Below are 25,974 nucleotides of genomic sequence, written 5' to 3' on the forward strand. Positions count from 1 at the left end.
GCTCTTCATCACTCTCTGCTCTCTCTTCTTCATCCTGCTCCTCTTCTTCCTCAATGTCATCAACTATAAATCCATCCTTTTCATATTCATCCTGCCCTTCTGAAGTGATGGGGGAGAAAAAACAATATCAGCACAATAATATAGCATCAAATAAACCCCATCTAGAGATGATTCCATGTACAAGACAAGCTCCACATTCTACGCAATAAGAAACCATGAAAAAAGTACATTCATGTAACAGCAAAAACAAAATGAAAAATATTAAGCATCAGAAGCGGGAAAACAAAAGTTAAGGGATGCAAACTCTTAATCAAAAATCACATTGCAATGCACGAAAAACCAAACAGTAAAAATCCACCGTCATTTGAACTAACAAAATAAATTAAATAAAACTCGAAAATAAGCATCATTCTTTCCTTTCCATATTGGAACTGCCAAACAGCAACATGCAGACTATCAACCTCAGTTCATTGGAGTATGGCCCCCAGCTCGGACACAACTTTGAACTTTGAAGACAGTGAGGAAAACAGGAAACCCATATGTATTGCTATTTCATCTTATCTCTACCATCAAACGACAAAAAAGGATATAAAAACTCACACCATGAACAACAACCAAGCCTTATGCCACAGAGTAGGGCCGGCTACAAGGATCAAATGATATCATAATATTCTGTGATATATCATATCTTTGTTCAACTCATTAATCTCTAAGTCTTCTTCGGCCTCTAGTAGTTTGACTACCCTCCATGTAATCTACTTCGCTTACTATATAATCTACAGGTCTCCAAACTTCATGTTCAAACCATGTAAGCCAACTTTCCACCATTTTAACTACGATAGGTGCTAATTCATAACATGGTTTCCACAAATTCCAACCTATCTAACTGATATTTAAACAGTATATATAATTTAGGTTTCACCTTTCATAGCTCTATGTAACAAATCTAATCCTAAGAAAAATCCAACATAGTCAAATCCATAGTTGGAAATTTGTTTTCATTGCCAAACTTATATCACCAGTCTAACAAAAACTACCAGCACTTACCACAAAATGACATAGTTCGCACAAACATCAAACAATGCAACATGAGAAAACCCTAATTTGAAAGACGAAACCCTAGTGTTCTTAAAAATTCCCAAAAACGCCGCCATCAATGAGAACGATAGAGTAAGAAAAAGAACAAAAAACAAAAAATCTTACACAGAGTACATAAATTTGGACTCAATCAAAGTTCATACCCTCTTCTTCGTCCTCATCATCGTCATCCATATCGCGACCTTCTTCCAAATCATCGCCGTCAACGGGCTCCCTCTCATCCATATCGAGTTCAACGTCATCTGCGTCCATAGAATAATAACCGAAAATTTAAATAAAAAATTCGAAAAAGTTAGGGTTCCAATAAGAAGCACCTAGAAGCTGAAATGAATATTCTACGAGGGAATTTCTAGGGTTCACCTTCTTCGTCAGATATTACGCCTTTGGCCATGATTGGCAAGCGAAACGCGAGGTTGCAAAAGTGGAATAGAAGAAGGAGAAATCGAACGTGAATGGTATGCGAATTGGAATTGGAAGAACAGAGCGACAGTTTCGAACAAACAAGTGAAGAATGGACGTATCAAAGAAGACGGTGATGTGTAAATAGTTATTTATATTTGGTAATTAATTTGTAATCTTTTGTGTTAGTAAAAAAATCTTCCGGTACATTCTTTTTATTTTTAGAATTGCTGACAATTTCTTTTTTTTTTTCATCTGTAACTATAAATTGCTCACTATTAAGTAGGGTTTTGCATCGTTGATTTTTTAAAAAAACTAAATTATATTTATTTTAAAATTAATATATGAGTTTAGATTTATAACTAGATCTATGTTTTAATTTAAAATTGGTTATAAAATCAATTATAAAATTAGATATCATTAAATAACTGATTTTTAATTAAGCAACTGATTTCGAAAAATTCAATTCTAAAATCGGTCTTTTCTTAATAAATAATTTTTTTTTATTTTTTTATTTATTTTTCTCGAAAACTTTTTTATTTTTATTATAAAAAATAATTTACAATTTTTTTAATTCGACAAAATAAATTTTATTTTTTCAATAAATTTTTTTAAAACTTTTCTCAATAAATTGTTTGAGAAAAAATTCGATTTAAAATTTTTATGAGAACAAAGAAAAGTTTTTTAATTTTTGTCTGATATTTTATCGAAAAAAAATCTGAAACATTTTTCAAAAAAAAATCTCAATATTAACAAAATCATAATTGTTTTTGAGATTTAAGAATTTTGGGAGCTGAGTGAATAAAAACAAAATTCAAATATAAAACATAAGTGGTATCCAACTGGTTCATAGATAAACCGGATTATAAGCATGTGATTTTAACTAGATATTTAAAATGGATTTAAATCAGATTTTGGATTTGAGACACATAACCAAATTTTATAGTTTGTAATAATATTGTTCAATAAATAGGTCTCACCTATTTTGAATGAGATTTTAAATTATAAGACATATATTTTGATTACTCACACATTCATACCATACAGTGCAAATTCGTTATTGGATCCAATTCCATTAATACGAATAGTATATAAGAACTGCATTTAATTACAGTAATTATTTTATAAAAATATTATTACACACAAATATTGTGACTCTCTGTGACAAGGAAAGTACGATATTTTTGTGAGTAATAAAATATGATATTAATTCATAAGCTTTTACACACCAAAAAACATGTGCATGACTACAAGAGACATAGCGCAAAGATAGAGTAATTAAGAAATTATCTTGATAAGCTTCGTCTTTTACTAATCAATATGCACATATATTGTATTCCCTTAAGGTATGAATGAAATATAATTATCACCGTAAATTCCATTAATTGCATAACATTAACAAATTCTTTAAATTTCCCAATTGCATCACCTATAAAAGCACCAAATGAAATGTAAAAACGTCTTCTTAACATTTTAAAAAATAAATAGTTTGCGTTAATTATGATATATTATAATTATGGATTATCAAGTCTAACTATTAGTTTTGAATAATTATAGCAACATAGTGTTTACTACACACTTTATAATGTATTTTTTTTATTAGTCAAATATACATGTTCCATCAAATTTATATAGAATCTATATATTTTAGTGAAATTTATATAAATTTTAATTAATCAAATAAAGTTTATTCGAAAGTATAATTTATATAAGTTTTAATCAATTTCATAATTTTTATGTAACCGATGTTATAATTATGAAATATATCATAATTTGGTTTCTCGTTATTGTTATATTGATGATGTAATGAGTTATTGTCTTAACTCTTATTATTGCTATATTTGTGAAGCATGTAGTATGTAATGAGTTATTGTCTTAATTGTTGTTGTTATTATTACAATTGGGAAATATATCATGTATTAATATTCTGATTATAATTATTTTATATATTTTTGAAATATGTCATGAGTTAGTTTCTTAGTTGTGTATTATTTGTTATCGTCTTAAAATGATATATGTTATCATGAGTTATTGTCCTAGTTATTATTATTCGTTGTTATCTTAAAATGATATATGTTATGAGTGGTTGTAATAATGATTGATGTTGTTATGATTTGAAATGGTTGTTGTACTTTGTGTCCTATATCTTATGTGTGAGCATGTATTACACAATATTAATTGTAAAATTAATGATAAATCTGACTTATGTCCATGACGGTTCTCGTCAGTGAATTACGATGATGAGAGAGAAATGTATGTGTGAGATTTTAACATAATTTTCATGTGTTGATCAATAATTGAGGAAGCACGATAATAAGAGTTTGATGGTAAAAGCAGAGCTTCTCGGGGACATAAGATGACTATGAACACACAATGTCCCCATAAATTTTTTAAAAAATACTAACATATAGAAAAATTATATAAATAACTACGATATATTTACAAAATTTTCCAACCTTAATTTCAATTGTGTGGATCGTGAGTTTTATCTAAAAATATAAAAATAAAGTCGAATGATTCAACGAGCTAAAAAGATTTATCGAAACTAATTAAATTTTATTTGATATTTTGTGTGTGTTCGAGTTCAAATTATAAATCTGACTTTTATTGATTTGAATGTAGCTTCATTAATTTAAAATAGCTCGTCCAAGATTCAAACCAAACAATTATCTTTTTAACACACTATATCAATATTGTTATCAAACTGAAGCTTAAAAAACATGGTCACCCCAATGTTTTTGTTCAAGCTTCGTCACTAGTGAAAGACAATTTCACTTAAGCCTTCAAGTGAGGTATGACCTTGGAGGTCCTTTAGGGAGAATTCCAATGTAACTTGGGACAATTCCCTAATGCTATGAACTACCACACAACTTTGGGTCAATTCTAACTAGTCAATGACATTAGTTTTAGTTTGAGTTGAGTGGATCTACGAGGATATCATGGACATTTGTTTCTAAATTAAATTTGAAAAGGTTGGAAAAAATCTTTTAAAGACAACATTAATTATATTTTCGTTGGATCATATAACTTGAGACGTAAGGATGTTCCTTTAATGATCTTCAAATTGATAAGCAATCAAGGCATATTTATGTGCCTCACATATTTAATGGTTTGAGATTTACATACAAATTTACCAGTATAATTTATGTGATACAATCTTTCAATATGTCAGTAATATTCGTTAAGAATATACTTTTTATTTTCACCATATACCTATTCTAAGATTGTTCTAAAGTATTGTGATGTATCCCTCACCTCAAGTTCCATCATATTTCTCTTGTTGATGTTCTCGAATTTGCTCGCTTGAGATTGTAGTCGATTCATTTCTTTCTTGACAAATAAAACAACGTAATAATATCTCAAGTGTTACAACGATGTGATTTAGGTTTAAATATCCTATTTCCCGTATATTTTAACAAACAGACGATTTTAATCCCCCATATATCTAAATTTAGAAATTTAATCCCCAAATTTAAGAAATTTTTTCCATCACTTAATTTTGGCTAATTTATGATTATGTTTTATCTTCATAAATGATATGGCAATGTATATTTATATTAAATTTTAATATGTTATTATTCATTAGGAGTCAGAATATACTAGTTCGAATTAGACTTTCTATGACATAAGTTTGATTTATCAAAAAAAATTAATGTTTAAGTCTCACACGTGTCACGTGCTTTTTATAAGGTATGTGTTTGATATTTATGAAAGAACGATACAATATATTAACCTACTTAATATTATTTTTAAATAATTAATGCAACACGTTTTTTAATATTCTAACAAACTAATATATCAATAAGATTAAGTATTTTTTATATTAAAAAAATGATTTTATATGACATTATATTTTAAAGTACATTTTATTGTAATACGTTTAAATATATTTTAAAGATGTCAAAAACTAATATTGTAAAATATGATTAAATTACTAAAAAACTAGCAAATTTGTAATTTAACATAAATTTCAAAATCAAATATATAATAATAGTAGTAATACAAAAATAATATTCATATTTACCTAATTAGACTGATTTGACAGACATAAAATGTTTTTTTTCTTATGTCATGTGGTCTGATAAATTTAGTCAAATAGACTTATAAAAAAGTTTCGGCTTTGTCTATTAAAAAAATATATATAATATAACCTAACATGAGTATGTCGTAGACTAAACAAAATACCCCGAACGGCCTAACCTATTCTACCCCGATTATCCATGTCATCAAATCATGTCCATGTCATATTTTCATTTTTAATATTTACAATTACTAAAAATCTAAAATTAATTTGAGATTCCTAAAAATTGGGATTTACCATTCTTTTTCCTTTTAGTTATGATAAGCAATAAATGATAATTTTTTTTATTTTATTTTGTGCACATGATCAACCATAGAAGTGGTCATAATATCAACCAGTGCTCCATTCACTTTAATAACTTCCCACTTTAAATTAGCTAAATAAACTCTAACCCCCTATTTCACCATATCTACAAACATAAAAATATGATCACTCAAATGTTTCAGTATGAATTTTAATGGTATCAAGAGAGAACATTTCAACATGTTTGATTCAATATGTGGTTAATTCAAAATCATAAATTTAAAGGAATAAAGACAGTCATTATCGTTGAGTTTTTTGTATGAAAATCCATATAAATTTTAAATTTTAGATGTTTCCACTCGTTAATGTGGCCGTTACTTTGAAAATTAACAAACTAAAAAATACAAATAGAAATAAAACTTATAGATTGTTGTAGTCGAATCATAAACGAGATTTATATAATATTTTGATGAGAACAGTTGAATTTTCTTTGTTTGAAATTGTGAGTTGGTGTGTTTTTTTTATTTGATGAATTATAACCAAGAGATTTCTTCGTCAAATAATATCAATTTTAGATTGTACCAGTCATTAATATTGAAATTAAAAAAAAATATTGACTCAAAATTGTTTTAATAATATAGAAATTATATATTAAGATTTAATACAAACCAGTATTATCGCGTCATGGATCATGATGACATATCGGTAAAATTGAACTTAAAAATGGTTATTGAAGAAAAATTCTAAAAATTGTGAGATAAAATTTATAAATTTAAAAATGGCAAACCAAAATCATAATTCAATTAAAATAAAAAACTAAAAAATGTATTTAAACATCAATAAAAAAAAAAGTGCATCTAAACATATAACATAATATGATATATATATATATATATATATATATATATATATATATATATATTTAAAAAAATACTCTCCTTTTTTTTATTATATATATAAAAAAAAATGATATATATATATATATATATATATATATATATATATATATATAATTTTAAAAAAATACTCCTTAATTTTTTAAACATGTCGGCATTTTAATCTTGTACCTATATATTATTTTAATCTTGTACCTATATATTATTATTATTATTTTTGACGGAATCTTGTACCCATATATCGGATAGCGATGCGTAAGCAAGCACCTATGCAACACTACATCCCTCTTCCAAATTTTGTAAACAGGTTAACAATTAAGATATTTTTGCTGCCTCTATTATTAAAAATATTTTTAAAAGATGGTATGCCTTTATACTAGTTCCCATTTTAGTGTTTTGTTGATTTTGAATCACATTTGTTTTATTCGTGATTGTCATTTTGTGGTTATATGTAGCATGGGTGACATATGATATGACACCATCTTTTACAACAAAACCAATTGAAAAATAAAATTGCATTTTGACGTTGGTATTATTTTCATAAAATTATTTTAAAATAATCTTTTTTTTGCACAATATAATTTTAATAATTTTAAATTTTAATGTGAGTATATATCATGATTATTTCAAGAAGTTCATAAATAAATAAATATAAAAACACTTGAAATCATTATTCCATTATTATTGCTATATACGAGCAAATCATGAACGTGGTGCTTGTCAAGTTACCGAGTTAGCAAAGAGTCAAAGTCATGAAACCTTACCTCACCGCTACACAAATGCTTTCTTCCACATGACACCATACATCGTCCTTTTTATTTATTTTAATTGCATTTTTTAAACCTTAGTGCGATGTTAGTGCCTTAGTGGACACTCTCATAATTAATATTAATAATAATCCTAAAATTTAAACATTTTAAAGTCTTACTTTCACTGGTATTTAAAATTTATTTGAAATTATATCGACTAACAACAACAAACAAAATTCTCATGATTTTAATCGAGACAATAATTAAATTAATGTTAATTCAATAAAAAAATAAAAATAAATATATGTCTCAAAATTTAATTTGTTAAATAGACACCCATCAAATACTAGATTTTAAAGACAAAGATGATTGTGAACTACAAAAAGTATTGTTTAACTTTGTTTGAGTTTTAGATATTTTTTAAACAATGTTCACCTTAATATAAGTGTGCTATTGATAAAACTATGAACTAAATACTAACATTTTATACAAGTTATAAGGTGGGGCAATGTTTAAAAGTCACTTGAAATTTTAATGATAATAGATGAAGTTACATAAAAGTATAATTTAATGATTCTCTTCATTTTTATGGCTCAAATAGATACCTCATCGTTGTTAGTTAAATCAGTTAAATTTTGAATGATACAATTGTTTTTTCTTATTTTTATCGAACTGATATTAATCTAATCATTTTTTTACCAATGAATATTAAGAGAACCAATATGACACAAAATTAACTTGGTGGCTAAAGTGTGAGAATTTGAGAGTTGAATGATAATAAAATCGATGATTCAATTTCACTCTCAACAAAAATACTTACAATACTAATTATTTACATTGACTATTAAAAAAAAATTAATAAAAATCTTAATTTATACTTCTACAAAGTATAATCAATATTCATTAGAATTTTATATAATTTTTAAACACTCAAAAACTACATTTAAAATTTTACTTTTGTTGGTTACACATCTTTACAAGTAGACTTCATGAACTCCATTCACATATTTTTAATTTTAATTTATTAAATACTAAATTTAATTTTAAGTGAAGTCAATTTATCTAAATTACTTGACTGTAATACAGACAAATTGAAACGTGACTAACAATAGTCTCAAAATTTTTGTGGGATGGTCCACCATAGCTTACACAAATTTAATTCATCTTTGCTTCCATTTCAAAATTTCAAAAAATAAAAAATAAAAAAGCAAAAATGAATAAAGGCACGGTCTCTCCTAAAGAAAATGACACTTGTTGTTAACCTTGCAGCACGAGTTACTCCACTATCTCTTCCTTTCCTCTTCAAACCCTAAACAATCCTCCAATTTTTCTCCTCTCTAACAAAAAAACCACACAAGAATCTAAAAAAAAAAATAAAAATTATCAATTATCTGTTTCTTCAGCAACACTTTCTCAGTGTTCGTTCTAAAATGGGTGAACCAAACACGCCACAAGCTGGGTATGGACACTGAACTTCATCTTCATATTTTTTCTTCTTCTGCATTGTGTTTCCAATGGGAAAAGCCGAAGAAGAACTACAACACCTGCCACGTGGCGCCACCTCATCAGATCCACCGCAAAATGCTGAGACAGAGTGTCGGTGTTCACGGATTCGGAAACTCGTTGGTTTCAGATGCATTCTCGTTTTCCTCTTCTCTCTTGCTTTGTTTCTTTCAGCTTTGTTTTGGTTGCCCCCTTTTCTTCGCTTCGCAGATCACAAGAATCTTCACGATGATTCCAAATACAAAGGTGTGTTTTTTCTTTTCCTTTAATTTCTCCCCCATTTCGAAATTTTCGCTATTTTTGATTTTTTTTTTTGGGTTTGTCGGTGGCTGCATTGTTTCGTCGATATAGATCTGTTTCTATTTTTGGTCTTTTAAAGTTTTTATTCTTTTTTTGTAGATTAGGTGTGGTTGTGATTTATGAGCATCTTAAAAAAAGGGGGAAAAATAAGACAATTTTGCTGTAATTTTTCTCGTTGTTATAAATTTTTTTAATGCGGTTTAATAAACGGTAATCTTGGAAATAAATTTGCTTCTGAAGTTATAATTAATGAATTGGGCATTTTAAGTATTTAATGACTCGGTTAGATTTTTGACTATAGTAGTTTGGTTTAATAGCCAATTAAAGAGGTGTAGATATATTGTGAGAAAATGAACTTGTTTGTCGGATCAAGTTTTTATTTTTTTTCCCATTCTGGTAATTACTTTCATTATATCTATTTTTAGTAAGGTTTTGATTTTGACGATTTTGATCTTTGCATGTTTGAAAATGGTTTTGGGAATGCATTGAATAATTGGACCTCACTAATGGTTCCTATTTTTGTTTTTAACTTTATTTGCTTTATTTGGTGATTATTTTTTTTTTTGACAATGTTATTCACAAACTTGGGGCTTTACATTTTCATACTTTTAAGACGCTTAAAATCAATCTTGGTTATAAGTTATTATAAAGTTATATACAAGAATTACATTCTCTATCTCGATGGTGCCTATGAATAGAATAGTTTTCCTGTTTTAAGGTGTCACACAAAATTTATGACTCCTGACATCAATCAGGTGACTAGATTGTTGTCTATCCCAGAAATATTGTCATTTGTGTTGTGTCATTGTCTCTCGCAGCATTAGGCTTTGTCTAGCAAATTAGGTTGGATATCATTTATCATATGTTATAAAGTATTGCCCAGAAGAGGAGTCTCAATGCAACGGTTGCAGTCGCAGCCGCGTGATTAGAAGGCCAATGGTTTTGAGTCATGCAATCAACCTTTTTGCTGATGCAGAGTAAATGCTGTCTACAATAGATGCACAATGACAATGAATCCAACCTTTCCTGAACCCCACATGGGGGTAGTTTTGTAGCATCATGTTGTCGTTTTTATCATATGCATTGCCGTGATTGAGCTGGGAAAGTGAGAATTTTCATTTCTATGCCCATTGCATTGCTTCGGCATTGTGATACTTTATGCTCAGCCATTAGTTCTGATTGCTATTTCATTCATTATAAACTTATGCTATGGTATATGCCTGTGGCACTCAACACATTTTTTCACTATAGGAGATTAAGAATGTCCAACTGCCACAGAGATTTTCTTACAAATTTAGGGATTAGCAAACATATTATAGCTTGAAGAATAACAAGAGCTTAAGTGAGGAAATGAAACAGCAATGATAACCGGTGTAATATTAGATCACAAAAAGTAGTTCTGGAGGTAGGGGCAATCAGCAAGTGGCGAATGGAAATTTGCAGGAAATTGGGTTATTCGGTTTCAATATTGGATGGAGCTGTTGTAATTGGGATAACTGTAATTCGATATATGTTTCCTTTATAATATGCATTTTGCACTATACCTCTGCATAAGATTATACATCAAATCTCATTATACCTCTCACATGTTGTCAGCATCAAATGTAAAATGTTTTACTGAACTTTCCTCATGCTTGTATGCACCTATATGTCTCATTTTATGAAAAAACTTTGATCCATTGCAGTGTTAAAATTCTATCACTTAATTGTACATTGCCAGTTTGCCACACCACTAAAAGAGTTTTGACTATACCAACAAAGTCAAACTCTTTTAATAATGACAATTTATAAAATCTATTTGCTTAATGATAATTTTATTAATTTTGCAGGTCATGATATTGTTGCAAGCTTTATTGTTAATAAGCCAGTCACTGTGTTAAAAGATAACATTTCACAGCTCGCGGGTGAAATTTTTGATGAGATAGAAGCTCCCTCTACTAAAGTACACCTCCCTCTTGATAGTTTCTTTTCACGTCCTATCTTAATATTTGCATATTGACCCCATTGTTCTTTTATTTATTTTTTTATTTATTAAATAATCCAGGTGATCATCTTGTCTCTAGACCCGTTACCTAAGCCAAACAAGACAAAAGTGGTGTTTGCAGTTGATCCAGATGGCGAATACTCAGAAATGTCTTCGCCTGCCGTTAGTTTGATAAGATCATTATTTACGTCCTTGGTAATACACCAATCAGTTCTCCAGCTCACTTCATCCTTGTTCGGAGATCCCTACTTTTTTGAGGTGCTGAAATTTAAAGGAGGAATTACTATAATTCCACAACAGAATGCATTTCCTCTGCAGACAGTGCAAACAAAATTCAACTTTTCTTTGAATTTCCCCATTTATCAAATACAATCAAATTTCAATGAGCTGACAAGTCAACTAAAGTCTGGATTACATCTGGCATCCTTCGAGGTTTGTCAAATCTTTCTTTTTTCTTACTGTTTCTATGGCATGTTCTTTTTTGAGATCATTTTTCATTTGTATTTTGTATCATTTGTATACATTTAATAATTTCAACTTTCAGTTCTGATTCTATGGTAGTAGGTCTTCTAGAAGATTTCAGATAACATGTTAATCTAGCTATGCCAATGCTGATTTTTGTTGGGTTTACTGGTTGCTTGCAGAACTTGCACGTCATCTTATCAAATTCCGAAGGTTCAACTGTAGATGCTCCTACTACTATTCAATCCTCGGTTCTACTTGCGGTTGGGATTCCTCCATCAAAACAGAGGCTAAAGCAATTGGCGCAAACCATCATGGGACCTCATAATCTTGGCTTGAATAACACCGAATTTGGTAGGGTTAAGCATGTCAGACTTTCATCCGTCTTGCAGCATTCTCTGAACGGCAGTGATACTGGCTCTGCAAGATCACCTTCTCCTTCTCCTGTGCCTCATTCCCCGCACCACCACCACCACCACCACCACCATCATCATCACCATCACAGTGAACATCTCACTCCTGAAACTTCTCCAATACCTGCACCTGCGCCTAAACCCAGGAAGGGTGTAACTCCACCCGAGGTTGGCTCTCCTGCTGCTACAAATAGTGCCCCTGCACCACGGAAAAGTTCACGAGCTCAGCCTCCTGATTGTCCATTTGAGCGTAGGAAAAGGTCTAGGCGTAGTGGTGAGAGACATGCTTATCTAACGCCTGCTGTTGCTCCTAGTACTCAACAACATTCTCCTGTTCCTATTCCATCACCAAAACCACAAGTTGAACCCCCTACCCCTACACATGCCTCTCATTCAGTACCTGCTTTGAGTCCTTTGCCAAATGTAGCTTTTGCTCATGCTGAGCCCCCACCTAAGAATCAAGCGCCTGCAGAATTTCACGGGCTATCATCATCATCATGTGAGTATGATTAATGATATAACTAGTTTTTGGTTCAATGCGAATGTGTCATACTGTCATTACTTGTTAGTTTTACATTAGAGACCAATTATTTTTCAATTTTTTTGCATACATATTTGAACCATGCATTATTTATTGTGATATTAAAATTGGTTGCTGCTAGTGGTTACTCAGTTTATGAAGGAAATTATAAATAATTAGCCTAATGACGTATGGCTTAATGTGAAGTTCAGGTTGCTCTATCATTTTGCTTCTGTTTTTATTTCTTATATATATATATTCATTACAATTGGCCTTGAAGACTTAATCCTAGGCAAAAACCTCAAAAAGGGTTACCAATACTTGAGTTACAAATTCAAGTTCCAATTACAGATTACAATAGTTTTCTTCTTGTTCTCGTGTTTTAGTTCATTTTGCTTGTGCACTGATATCTTCTTTTTGCAGCTTCTGCAGGTTGTATTGGAAGTGTTAAATGGAAACCTTTAATATTTCTTGTACTTGTGTTACATGTGTAACAAAGTACTAAAATTGTACTATGAATGTGAGCTACGCAAAGAGTGAGCTGCACATATATATGAGTGGATATAAGTTGTCATCACGCATGTAAATAGTTGATTAAAAATATCCAGACGGTGTATGTATGCATTTTCAGGTCAAAGTCTACTAGTGGCAGGCCTTGATTACATGCATTACCTTTGTTTTGTGATGTAAGATGAAAAGAAGAAGAAAGAAAATGAAAGAAAAAAAAAAGAAGAAAAGTAACATTTTTCTTTTAGTTTATAATCATTTTAATTTAATAAATCTCTATGTATGGTTCTATTAGCCAGGTAAAGGTTAATGTTGGATGAGGTTCACGAGGAAAATGTTCCACCAACGATGACAATGGAAATCACGGTTTTATCGTTGAATTGCTAATGCTTCTAGTTCACCACTTCCCCTGTTTTTCTACCTTCGCCAGCTAAATAAGCCAACTAGCTAGTAACAACTGCTAAAGAACATACTTTTCCTAATTTACATTTAGGAAATCACTATTTTAGTAAATAAATTTGTAGGGTTTAGATAATTCGTTCTTATAATTGACAGTATTTTAACAAGATTTATAAATTAAAAATATCGAGTCACTTTAGTTTATTTGGGATATTTTCATGGATTAGATTGATTTAGCGAGTGTTTGGTTAAGTGATGATTAAAATTGATTTTGAATAGATTGATTATGTAAAATTAATAGAAAAATGCGAAGTGATTTATGTTTGAATATATTTAAATAAAAGTGAGTTGAATAATAAATTTAAGTGTAAAAGTTACGTTTGAATCAAAAGTAAATAACAAATTTTAGATTCAATTTTAGAGACAATCGATTTTATTTGACGATATTTAAATTTGACAATATTCAAATATGTCAAAAAATCAAATATGTATGTATTTAGAAGAGCTAATATAATAGAGAATTTTAAAATTTTGAAATTATTTAAAATTTATTACATATATGGAAATTAGTTATTAGAGTCTAGCTTATGTGGTTGGTGGTTAGAGTGTTGTAAACTCCATAACACTAAATTTGATTTTTATTTATAAAAAGTATAAATATGAAAGAAGGAATATATGAAAGTTAGTTATTTGTATTTTTGTGATTTTTTAGGTTTATAAGAAGGATCATACTAGCTCCTACCTTTTGATGTGAATGGTGTAGTAAATGGCACATGATATCTTCTCGTGAAGAATAGAAAAATAATGGCACAATAGTATTTACTTTAATTATTTATGCCAAATTTTGATATGACACCAAGGCAAAAGATCCTCTCATGTGAATTGCCTCTGACTTCTTAGAACGGTTGAATGAGGTCAGTTTTTCAATGCGTAATAATGGGATGATGTCCACTTGTTCCGAAATCACGGATAATTGAACTCCATTTCTGATTGTAGGATATGTTGAATAGTAATACCCCATCTTATTCATCTCAAAATATTAGTTGAAGATATTTTCCATTGTATTAGAACGGTGAATTTATCAAAATTACTTTCAATCTTCGTAGCTTTTTTAAAGTTAGTAAGTTGTAGTTTTTTAAAGAAAAAAATTGAGATACATTATTAATGTAAATTTATTTTATATTATATTTAATAGAATTTATTTTTCCGTTATATCACTCCAATTCATCAATTTTTATAGTATGACATGATACAATTGATAATTTTTATTAGATGTCGGTATAAACCTATTTTACGTAGATAATAAATATCTATCAAACTTATTTATAAAATGATAGTAGTTCACTATAATTTACATAAATTTTATGTAATATCAAATATATTCTAAGTATAACTAATTTTGTCTCTATAAACAAAAGCATATCTAAAAATAATAATAGTGATGCGAGCGTCAAAATTCTATTTCTAACATTATTGATTTGTATATTCAATAGCCAAATTTGATAATAATCTAAATAACACACGTTTTGTTAATGTGTGTACTAAAATAATATTACGAGAAGTTAATATATATAAAAAAGAATATTAAAGTCAATACAAAGTTTTAAATAGTATTGTTCCTTACAAGGCCCAACTAGGAAAGCTCGGCTCGTTGGTTTTAAATAGTTATTATAACCATCCATTTATGGAACAAGTCTACAACAATCATGTAGCATGTCTATATAAGCTGAAATTTTTGTTTTGATGATCTTGTAAGATAGTTTGAATTTGTCAAGAATATAGATGAACTTTGTCTCTATATGAAGGTTAGTAAGAGATTGTTGATGTGTTAATGTGACTTAGAAATTTTATATTGTATGAAAATAAATGTTGAACAACATATAACTAAGATGATTCGTACATTTAACACGTTAATATTTTGGGTGACAGTGGAGTGTCCATTTCATTTTGTATGATTGATCTTAGTTCAATCTGATGATCATCAACTCCTCCCTTATGACCTAACAAATATATCAAAGTCGATGATTTCACTTATAGATGATTGGATAATTGTATCAAAATCGTTATGACAATTAAGAGAAGTGTCCCATTAATGATGTAAGGTAACACCGATGCAAATATATATGGATGAATAAACTTTTTCTTGAGGGGAATATAAAAAATGAATGAATAAACTTACACTTGATGGAGAAATTGTTGGTGTGTTAATTGTGAATAAAAACATCAAATTGGATGGAGAAATGAATGTTGAAGTGAAAAAACTCATATACCCAATGTCTTAAAGTTTTAGAGGAATATATTATGTTTAACTCATTGTGTGATTGATCTTGGTCTAATATGATAATATTTTGTTATTCCCTTGTGATCCAATAGTGTATTAGATTTAGGAATGACCAACTCATTGTATCAAAAAGTCTTTATAACAATAAGGTAGTAAGGTCGTGTGTCCTTATGACCTGCTGATGTATGTGTGCCAACAACAACGTAAATGTATATGGACAAAAAAAAAATATAACTTTTGCTTGAAGGGAAGCATAACGAAATGAATAGATGAATTCATACTTGTGGAGAGATTATTGACTTGTTACGTGTGAGTTATAAGTTCCAAATTTGATAAAAAAGTGAATGTTGAACAATATATAAATGATGAGATCCATGTACTCCTTACTTTAAGATTTTGAGTGATAGTATAGTGTATAATCCACTCGTATAATTACTCTTAACCACAAGACAGAGATTAGTCCTGGTCCTATCCTCCCTTAAGTATTATATATATACATTTAGTTTATTTAGTTTTAATAAAATTTAAAATATGATTGTCACAATAATGTAATATTTGATATATATATTTTTAAATATTTCATATATAATACAATGTGGGAAATATTTGTAAAAATAATATCTTAAAATGAATAATGTCAATTTAAAATTTTAAATGTGATAAACACTCATTTCCTTAATAACCCAACATAATAATCTAACATAGATGTCTTTCTGGTGTTATATGTAGAAGACATACTACCTAACCTAGATAGATAACTAAAGTTGATTGGCTTAAGTTGGAGTATAAACATATACCTTGAGACATTTCACTTGTTTTCTTTTGACTTACATTTGTCTCTTACTTATAATAATTTATAATAATGTGACATTTTAGTTTATTATGTCGATTTGTTTGAACATGATAAAATCTTTAGAACATTAAATTTAATTCCATATAACATCAAGTAGATGACTTAGTTGTGAGATCAAATTGAATTCTAGAGTCTATTATTGGAGATAGTCATGATCAAGTTTTACTGTTTATAGAAAGACAATATCTCACATCTCACAAATCATAGTTATATGAGTGTTTCTCATGGTTGACCATAGTGTAAAGAGTCATTGGATCTAGAATCACCACGATTACTACATGAGAAGTTGCATATTTTAATGTTGGCAAACATCATTCATAACAGGGTGATCATATCATGAATATTATCTCTGAGCCTCTCAATATAGTAAGACAACGAATTACATGATCATGCTAAAACGAGTAGTATATTATTTATTTTTATAAAAGTAGTATATTATTTATTTTTTAATTATTAAATTCATAAACAGCTAGAAATATCTTTGATTGAAAAAAAAAAAGTGAAAGCACCACATACACAATTTAAGTGGATGAACGGACCATATTAATATGAAAAAAAGAAAAATATCTGAATATTATTAATTTTATTTTTTTAACATCTTTTTCTCTCTTCCTAGCCAGAAACGTCTCTCTTCTGTTTCTTGTCTTTCAGTCTCTATTTTGCCTTCAAAATACCACTCCTTTTTCTTCTCCAAACTTTTTATTCCATTTTAAAGACCCACAATATCATATCTTCTGATTGAAAGTAAAGGTTAGTTCAATCTCTCTCTCTCTCTCTCTGAATTTCTACCACCCATTTTCATTTTCATAGAAAAGGTTAGATTTTTGTTGAACTCGTTTCAAGTTAGTTGAATTCTGGTAAATGGGTATGTGCTATTTGATTTAGTATCCAAAACCCAAATGTTTTTTCTTTTTGTTTTGTTTACTTATACATAGCAAAATAAAGTTGTATGATAGTTGGAATTTTGATGTGATTGAAAAGATCATAAATTGAAATGCTTCATTACACAATTATAATGGAACTTGAATTTTTGCTTAATTGCTTCCTTTTATTTCTGTTGTGACCTGTGAATGCAAGAGGGTGTGAATGTGTGATTAAAAATCTGAACTTTGTAAAAATCTGACTTGTGTCATTACATTTTTCTTTTGAAAAAAATGTAGATTTTAAGGCATAAATTCATTGATTTCTTTTTTGCTGTGTCAAATTCGTTTTGAAGCTATGGTGAATCCGGGCTTGTCTACTGGAAACAAGTTGGTGAATTCAGTGAAGATAAGCTTTCGGTTACCGTATCTTACACAATGGGGTCAGAGCTTATTGGTGTGTGGCTCTGTACCAGTTCTTGGATCCTGGAATGTGAAGAAGGGTGTGTTGCTCAGTCCCTTTCATGAAGGTTCTGAGCTCATTTGGAGTGGAAGCATTACAGTGCCAAAAGGGTTTCAATGCGAGTACACCTATTATGTTGTGGATGATAAGAAAAATGTTGTGAGATGGGAGATGGGGAAGAAGCACGAACTGAGGCTCCCCGAAGGTGTTCAGAGTGGTCAGGAAATCGAGTTTCGTGATCTTTGGCAGGTTGCTTCCTTTCTCTTTCCACATTTTATTTCTTTTTCAAGTTTCAAGTAATTCTTTATATGGTAGCTTTTCGTTACTTCTATGTAAAATCTCCTAGTTTTACTGCCATTCCTAATAATAAACTTAGATTCCTTTTGTTTAATTATGCAGTAGTAGATCTTTTCAATGTATTCCTTATTCATAAAAAAATAGTATGTTAAGAAAATTGTGCAGATAATGAGCACATTTGTAATCTTTTAGTAACCAAAGAAATTGAATTGAAAGGAAGATAGAAGGACTCAAAAGAATAAGTGTGTTACTGAAAATGAACAAAAGATAGGAATCGAATTACTCCACCTTGACAATGGATCTCTCCTTTGACTCATAATCTATCATATGTACAGAATATCGCTTCTAACTACTTAATTTCCGTAACTGTTGTTGAACTGTCCCTATATCCTAACATTAATCTATATTTCTCAGCCATCAATATAATTAAAAAAATTATACGATGCACAATTTTGGTTTCACAATTTTTATCTGAAAATAAAAACTCCCTAATGACTTTATTTGCCAAGATTTGTTTATCAGAAATCTTGTACTTTTTCCACAATCTTGTGCAAAAGTCACACTTTCACTAAGATGGCCATTTTTATTTTCTGAGACAAAAGTAGGTGTTTAACAAAAAGAATAAGAAGCTTGTTGTAGTATTTTTTTTAATTTTTGTTTACCTAGTGCTTATTCCATCTAAGCTCTTTGGAGATAATAGTTTGCAAAATCACTTTTTAAGGGCTGGAGAAGCTGGGAAGTGATGTGATTAAGACTGCAGTTGTAGGGCTGAAAACTCATTTTTTTGTGTTTTTCACTTTTTTGTACCATTTATATTCTATAACACTGTAAGTTGTAACACTTTTGCATAATAAGTATACAACATGGATATGGCCTCTTAAGTTGCTTCTTGGACCTAGGTTTTTTCTTTTGTTTCTGCTTAGCGTTTTGCCAAAATGCTACACTTGGTACAGGTTCTCAAAATTGTCAGTGTGGAAATTACTTCTAGAAGTTGGATATAAAATCTGTTTCCTGATATAAATTGATAGGTTGTTAGTTAGGATAAAAGCATTAGTTTTGTTTTAAATACCTTCTCAAGATCTTTTCTGGTTTTATCGTCAAGTCCAGACTGGCTCAGATGCTCTCCCTTTCAGAAGTGCTTTCAGAGATGTCATTTTTCGGCAAAGCTGGGATTCGACCATCAAGACAGGAGTCAACCACATCAATGTTGAACCAGAAGGTAACATTTTGCAAATTACATTTTTAGCCTATTGTTTGGGGCTTATATAATGCATGTAGAGTATCAGTTTATTTTTTTGCTGATAGATGCGTTTTGACTTCTGATGACCAGCAGAATCCATCCTCGTCCAGTTCAAAGTTTTCTGCCCAAATATTGAGAAAGATACATCAGTGAGGCCTTTTTATCCATATATCGTTTATGATCAATGTTGTTTATCTGCATGGATTGTGAATTCATTGAAAAATTATGTTTGTTCGCGTTTAATTATACTTCAAGAATTTATGACTAAAAGCACTTACTATGAATTAGTGACCTCTTCCGTACTTTTGCAGATATACGTGATAGGTAGCAACACAAAGTTGGGACATTGGAAAGTTCAACACGGACTAAAACTAAGCTATTTTGGTGAATTTGTCTGGCTAGCTGAATGTGTGATGCAAAGGAGTGACTTTCCAATTAAATATCCATTTTGAACTTTTCATCTCAAATTATAGATGAAAATGTGGGGGTTATTATTTTCATATGTTGCTACCAATACTCTGATCAAGCTTTACATTTTTCCTTAACAGCTATTTCCACATATAGATATTGTAAATATGGCAGGTCTGGGAATGCGTCTATCGAAAATGGTCCAAATCGAGAAGTCTCCATCAACTCCTCAAGAAGAGAGGCAAAATATATTTATCTTTCAGACGGCATGATTCGTGTGAGTGGCTAAATTTACATTACGGCTAGTGGAGATTATGGTTTTCTTGAATTTTATGATTCTAATATGTTGGTGGCCTGTTTTGCTAGGAAACACCGTGGCGCGGTGCCGGTGTAGCAATTCCTATGTTCTCTATTAGGTCGGAATCTGATCTAGGTGTTGGCGAGTTTCTTGACCTTAAATTACTAGTTGACTGGGCTGTAGCATCTGGTTTCCATTTAGTTCAACTTTTACCAATCAATGATACATCCGTGCATCGGATGTGGTGGGATTCTTATCCATACAGGTATCGCAACACCTTCAAAATCAGTGTCTTTAGATTTAGATAAGATACAAATAACATGCAGCATATCACCCTATGTCGCTGATGTTAATATTATCTCAAATATGCTTGTCTTTCAGTTCACTATCAGTATTTGCGCTGCATCCGTTGTACCTGAGAGTACAGGCACTTTCTGAGAACATACCAGAGGAGATCAAGGTTATGTTTAGGAATTTCACTCTCAATCGAATAGCATTTGTAGCGACTTCGAAATGCTGATATTTGAAATGTTTTGGATCTACTTTAAACAGCAAGAGATTGAGAAGGCAAAACAACAATTAGATGGGAAGGTAATGATAAAAAACCATTATAACTTATTTATAATTTTTTTATTAGAGGGGATGTGCAACTAAGTTTGTGAATATATTGTTACAGTCATCACCATTTTTATATGCAAACATATTGTTGGATTACAATTTCCTTATGGTTGGTTAATTTTATTTGGTCCTTACAGGATGTTGATTATGAAGCTACAATGGCTACTAAACTCTCAATTGCTAAGAAAGTTTTTGATCAAGAGAAGGATTTAATCCTTAATTCGAGTTCCTTTCATGAGTTCTTTTCTGAGAACGAGGTTCTACTACTGCACATTACAACTGCTTAATATGTTGGCAAGAGATGCTTTATCTTCTCCCCCTCCTTTATAATGAATTTTCATATTGGATTATTTATTGTTATTTTATATATTTCTACACCGACTCAACTTTGTTCTTGATGGTAATAGGGTTGGTTGAAACCCTATGCTGCATTCTGTTTCCTGCGAGATTTCTTTGAAACATCAGAACGAAGTGAATGGGGCCGTTTTGCTCATTATTCAGAAGATAAGGTATATGTCTTAGGTTTCCTATTTTTATTTTTTTTCCAACTTCCAAATATGTCGTATTAAGTCTATATTTCCCATTATTTTACAGTTAGAGAAACTTGTATCAAAGGAAAGTCTGCATTACGGGATAATTTGCTTCCACTACTATGTTCAATACCATCTACATCTACAAGTTAGTTATATTGAACCTTACTGTAAGTTCTACATTGTAGTCAAATCACCAAACGTGATATCTAACTTTTTGTTTTCATGTTATTCTGCTGACAGTTGTCTGAAGCTTCAGAATATGCGAGAAAGAAAGGAGTGATTCTAAAGGGAGATCTTCCCATTGGAGTTGACAGAAACAGCGTGGATACATGGGTTTATCCAAATTTGTTCCGAATGAACACTTCTACCGGGGCACCTCCTGATTATTTTGATAAAAATGGCCAGAATTGGGGCTTTCCTACTTATAATTGGGAAGAGATGTCGAAAGACAACTATGCTTGGTGGCGAGCTCGATTGACACAGGTTTTGATTTTGAAATCTTGATTGTCCTGTTCTTAACCGGAAAATAATCTATGCAAATTTTAGTGTAGAGGCTGAAGATTAGTTTTCTTTTTTGTCCATGACAGATGGGAAAGTATTTCACAGCTTACAGGATTGATCACATATTGGGATTTTTCCGAATTTGGGAACTTCCAGATCACGCTGTGACTGGTCTAGTCGGAAAATTCCGACCATCTATTCCGCTAAGTCAGGTATCCTTATGCTCTTCTAAATTTAAAGTGCAAAATAGACATTTTTAGTCAATTTCTAATTTGTTAAATCCATTGTATTGTAGGAAGAACTTGAAAGAGAAGGAATATGGGATTTTAATCGCCTGAGCCGCCCATACATTAGGCAGGAAATATTACAGGTTAGTAGTCTACCTTTTACACTAAAGATGAATTTTTACAATGTGTAAATAATTTAAATTAGCTTAAAGATGCTACCTGGTTTTTTATAATATGTCTTGTAGATGTATTTCTTGTGGTTAGTCTTACTATATTTTTTTTCATTCTTGTTTCAGCAAAAATTTGGATTGGCGTGGACGTTTGTTGCAACAACTTTTCTGAATGAATATGAAAAGAACTGCTATGAGGTGATCATACTTTTGTGTGCCGATTTTCTTTTTAACTATTTATTGCTTCCTGTATGCTCTCACACAACATATCTTCGATATGCTAAGGGTACAACTTATTAGAATGTGTATGAGAAGCACTGCTTTGATTAGACCATCTTTGTTTTGATCAACAAATATATTTTAAGTTCACAACTACCTTTGGATTTAAATGTAAGTTTTCATGAATGAACTCTGCCTGGTTCAACACAGTCTTCATTAAGATGGATGGTCTTATAGAAATGAAATTCCAAACTAAGCATGAACCACATTAATAGGGATTGCATATTTTGTATTCTCTTCCTTCCGAAGTAGTAGTAATAGACGGACATGTTTGATGTTTTATTGATGTATTGATTATTGGAATTTTTTCATAATCAAGCAAGTACAGCCATGAGTTGCTTGGTTCCTTGTAGTTAGGCAAGAGTGTATTCTCAAGCTGTCAAGATTAGAAGTATTCTACTGGCTTTTAATTTTTTTAACAATATCTAGTCAATGTAACATACAGTATTTGACAGCACCAACCTAAGACAGGTTCAGGGATTTTATCATGTAAGATGTGAAAATATAAAAAGTTATATTTATGTTGGTTATTTTTAAGTGCCTTTTTTTCATAAATTTGCTGTCAATTCTATTGCGACCGTTATATATATGCTGTTGTAATTTTATTTTTCATGAATGATTTTAGTTCAAGGAGGATAGCAACACCGAGAAAAAAATTGTTTCCAAACTGAAAACTTCCGCAGAAAGTTCCCTGTTGTTGGATGGTGAAGACAAAATCCGACGCAGTCTGTTCGATCTTTTACAGGTAGCTTTATCAAATTTTCTTGATGGATCTGTCTGTATTGATATTTACACTGAAAGGCAAAACTCAATATTTTGACTTAATCTTGATTCATGCGTCTTAAGAGATCTATTGTTTAAGATACTCTTGTGATTCTATCAGTAGACTGAAATACTAGTTTCTATGATGATGATGTGGTACTTTCTTATTTATTAGTGGACAACGGATCAAATTGACACTCTTCAATTTTCATATAGTTTTTCTTGTAATCTTTTTCTGTCTTCTGAATTGTTATTCGCATCCTCTCTTGCAACTCCTATATTATGTTATTTTCTATTGGTGTCTTGCAGAATATAGTTCTAATCCGAGATCCGGAGGATCCAAAAAGTTTTTATCCTCGTTTCAACCTTGAAGATACCTCAAGTTTTCAAGCTTTGGATGATCATAGGTACCTTAATATTATTAGTGTGTGTGAATAAACCATCGAGGATGGTTCCAACTATTATGCTGCTTTTTTCGTCATTGTTTGACACTGATTTTTTTCTTCTTTTTCCGTCTAATACAAAAATTCTTTTCATATTCTGATTTTCAACTTCCTTGAGATGTAATCTTACAAGATCTTACTTCTCATCATGCAATACAGCAAGAATGTTCTGAAAAGATTATATTACGACTACTATTTCCATCGTCAAGAGACTCTTTGGAGACAAAATGCACTGAAGACTCTACCTGCACTTCTAAATTCATCAGACATGCTGGCCTGCGGGGAAGATTTGGGCCTCATTCCATCTTGCGTGCATCCTGTATGTCCATTATACCTTAAGTTCTTATAAGAAAAACTTATTTCTCACTCGTGCGTTCGGCTTCCAAAACACTTACACTTGTTCAGAATTATGCTAAAGACATTAAAAGGATTTGAATTATTTCATTTTTTTGGAGGTGGGTCGGGTGTTACATTGAAAGTTTTGACACTAAATTTGTTAGTGCAGGTTATGCAAGAGCTCGGATTAGTGGGGTTGCGCATTCAACGGATGCCCAATGAATCCGATCTGGAATTCGGTATTCCTTCTCAATACAGCTACATGACGGTAAAGTTTCTAGATACTATTACTTATCCTTATTTTATTTTGGTGCATATTGATTTTTTCTATCATTTTAAAGGCTTCATGGTTCCATATTAAAAAAAATCCATCCAAGGAAGGATAAATACTCTTAAGAACAAATCTTTTTTGTCTTGAGTGTTTAGAAACCCTAACTTCAACTCTCAAACGTTATCTTGTTGTATTATATCTATGCCACGTTCAAATGTCTTTTTTGGTTTAATGCCGCGAATAATGAAAAGTTACTGGTTTTTGTGTGGTGCTTCTAGTTATGTTGTTCAGAAGGTATGTAATCAGAAAGATACTTAAGGTTTCTCGATTGTACTCTGATAAATCTGGGTTCGGTTTTATCGAGAACTAATGTCAGTTTCTGATTTTAGATGGCTTTTGTAAAATTGTCATTTGATTCGGCAAGTCATGTGAATGTGCAGGTATGTGCCCCATCATGTCATGACTGTTCCACCTTGCGTGCTTGGTGGGAAGAAGACGATGAAAGAAGACAACGGTTTTTCAAGAATGTGATGGAGTCAAATGAGTTGCCACCTGATCAATGTGTTCCAGAAATTGCACATTTTATTATAAGGCAACATATTGAATCCCCATCAATGTGGGCAATTTTCCCTCTTCAGGTATTCTGAGAGACATGTTATATCAATCTGTTGAAAAATAAAATATGATTTCTAAGTCCCTTCACATGAAAATCACGCCACACGTAATCTGGTTGACAGGACTTGTTAGCATTAAAAGAAGAATATACAGCACGCCCCGCAACGGAAGAGACAATCAACGACCCTACAAATCCGAAGCACTATTGGAGATTCCGTAAGTGTTGCATTTTGTCTTTTTTAATAGTCCTATGTTGATTAGTGATATGAACTGTTTTGGTGAAGAATGAAGAGATAATTGTATCTTGGTTTGGTGTCAGGTGTGCATGTGACTCTGGAGTCATTGAATGAAGATAATAAGCTCAAAACCATAATCAAAGATCTTGTACGTTGGGGTGGAAGATCAATTCCTTCAGAGGACTCACAAGTTGAATCAAGTCTAATCTCAGCATCATCAGTAGCAGATGATGTCTCCAAGAAGCAACAGTTTGCCGGTACCGGTGAAAAGATCCGTCATCCTTCTGAGTTTAACGGAGTTCCAACAAAGGATCCCTTGGCTGTCCTTTGATAGTGTTTTATTTGCATTTCAATTCAGATTTACATAACTTGTTGTAATAAAGAAAACAACAAGGATTCATACATGTTGTGGCACTTGTAGTTCCCTAAGTTTCCATGATGTTTATTACTTTATAAATAATAAATAAATTTAGTATGTATATGTCTTGGCATATATGTGCCTATAACTTGTATTACATGATCATTAATAGAGAATGTTTCACCACTCTTACAATATAAACAACGACACATTCTTTAAATAAAAACTAAAAACAATTATGTTAATTTTGATGGACTAGATATTGTAACAATTATTCTAATGTAATTTAGATGTTATAAATCTTTTAATGCTGGTTTCAAATCAAGTATAGAAAGGTGGAGATACAAGCATTAAACCAACATACCAATTGG

At 30.8% G+C, this 25,974-nt stretch overlaps 3 protein-coding genes across 6 annotated transcripts in view; 2 read left to right on the plus strand and 1 right to left on the minus strand.

The window, feature by feature from the left end:
- The window catches only part of LOC101499554 (transcription elongation factor SPT6 homolog), a 10,305-nt gene extending 8,674 nt beyond the window's left edge, over positions 1 to 1,631 (minus strand). The window contains exons 1-3 of one of the 2 annotated variants that reach the window (XM_073366625.1): positions 1,459 to 1,631; positions 1,242 to 1,340; positions 1 to 96 (exon numbers count right to left, since the gene is read on the minus strand). In XM_073366625.1, coding sequence (XP_073222726.1) covers positions 1 to 96; positions 1,242 to 1,340; positions 1,459 to 1,489 — 226 coding nt within the window. In that variant the 5' untranslated portion in view covers positions 1,490 to 1,631. Of the gene's footprint in view, positions 100 to 1,241; positions 1,341 to 1,458 lie in introns of both variants that reach the window. The other variant, XM_073366624.1, reaches the window with a different exon arrangement.
- Positions 1,632 to 8,689: 7,058 nt separating this feature from the next.
- Positions 8,690 to 13,542, plus strand: LOC101500310 (uncharacterized). Of its 2 annotated transcripts, none has more exons than XM_073366629.1 (5): positions 8,690 to 9,215; positions 11,099 to 11,211; positions 11,314 to 11,685; positions 11,898 to 12,627; positions 13,081 to 13,542. In XM_073366629.1, the coding sequence occupies exons 1-5, from the start codon at positions 8,981 to 8,983 to the stop codon at positions 13,140 to 13,142; spliced, it is 1,512 nt and encodes a 503-aa protein (XP_073222730.1). In that variant the 5' UTR covers positions 8,690 to 8,980; the 3' UTR covers positions 13,143 to 13,542. The 2 variants fall into 2 exon arrangements, with proteins under 2 accessions (XP_073222730.1, XP_004493317.1); XM_004493260.4 differs by having other exon boundaries at positions 8,694 to 9,215; positions 13,072 to 13,542.
- Positions 13,543 to 17,276: 3,734 nt separating this feature from the next.
- On the plus strand, positions 17,277 to 25,760 carry LOC101500626 (4-alpha-glucanotransferase DPE2). Of its 2 annotated transcripts, none has more exons than XM_004493261.3 (23): positions 17,277 to 17,438; positions 17,905 to 18,260; positions 19,416 to 19,527; positions 19,639 to 19,697; positions 19,860 to 19,987; positions 20,107 to 20,233; positions 20,323 to 20,519; positions 20,636 to 20,714; positions 20,807 to 20,845; positions 21,010 to 21,129; positions 21,280 to 21,381; positions 21,467 to 21,550; positions 21,646 to 21,888; positions 21,993 to 22,118; positions 22,202 to 22,276; positions 22,430 to 22,501; positions 23,208 to 23,327; positions 23,654 to 23,751; positions 23,947 to 24,106; positions 24,293 to 24,391; positions 24,835 to 25,032; positions 25,132 to 25,225; positions 25,329 to 25,760. In XM_004493261.3, the coding sequence occupies exons 2-23, from the start codon at positions 17,907 to 17,909 to the stop codon at positions 25,574 to 25,576; spliced, it is 2,934 nt and encodes a 977-aa protein (XP_004493318.1). In that variant the 5' UTR covers positions 17,277 to 17,438; positions 17,905 to 17,906; the 3' UTR covers positions 25,577 to 25,760. The 2 variants fall into 2 exon arrangements, with proteins under 2 accessions (XP_004493318.1, XP_004493319.1); XM_004493262.3 differs by having other exon boundaries at positions 19,642 to 19,697.
- The last annotated feature ends 214 nt before the right edge of the window (positions 25,761 to 25,974 follow it).

The sequence above is a fragment of the Cicer arietinum genome, chromosome 3 (genome assembly GCF_000331145.2).
Source record: "Cicer arietinum cultivar CDC Frontier isolate Library 1 chromosome 3, Cicar.CDCFrontier_v2.0, whole genome shotgun sequence".
Classification (NCBI taxonomy): domain Eukaryota; kingdom Viridiplantae; phylum Streptophyta; class Magnoliopsida; order Fabales; family Fabaceae; genus Cicer; species Cicer arietinum.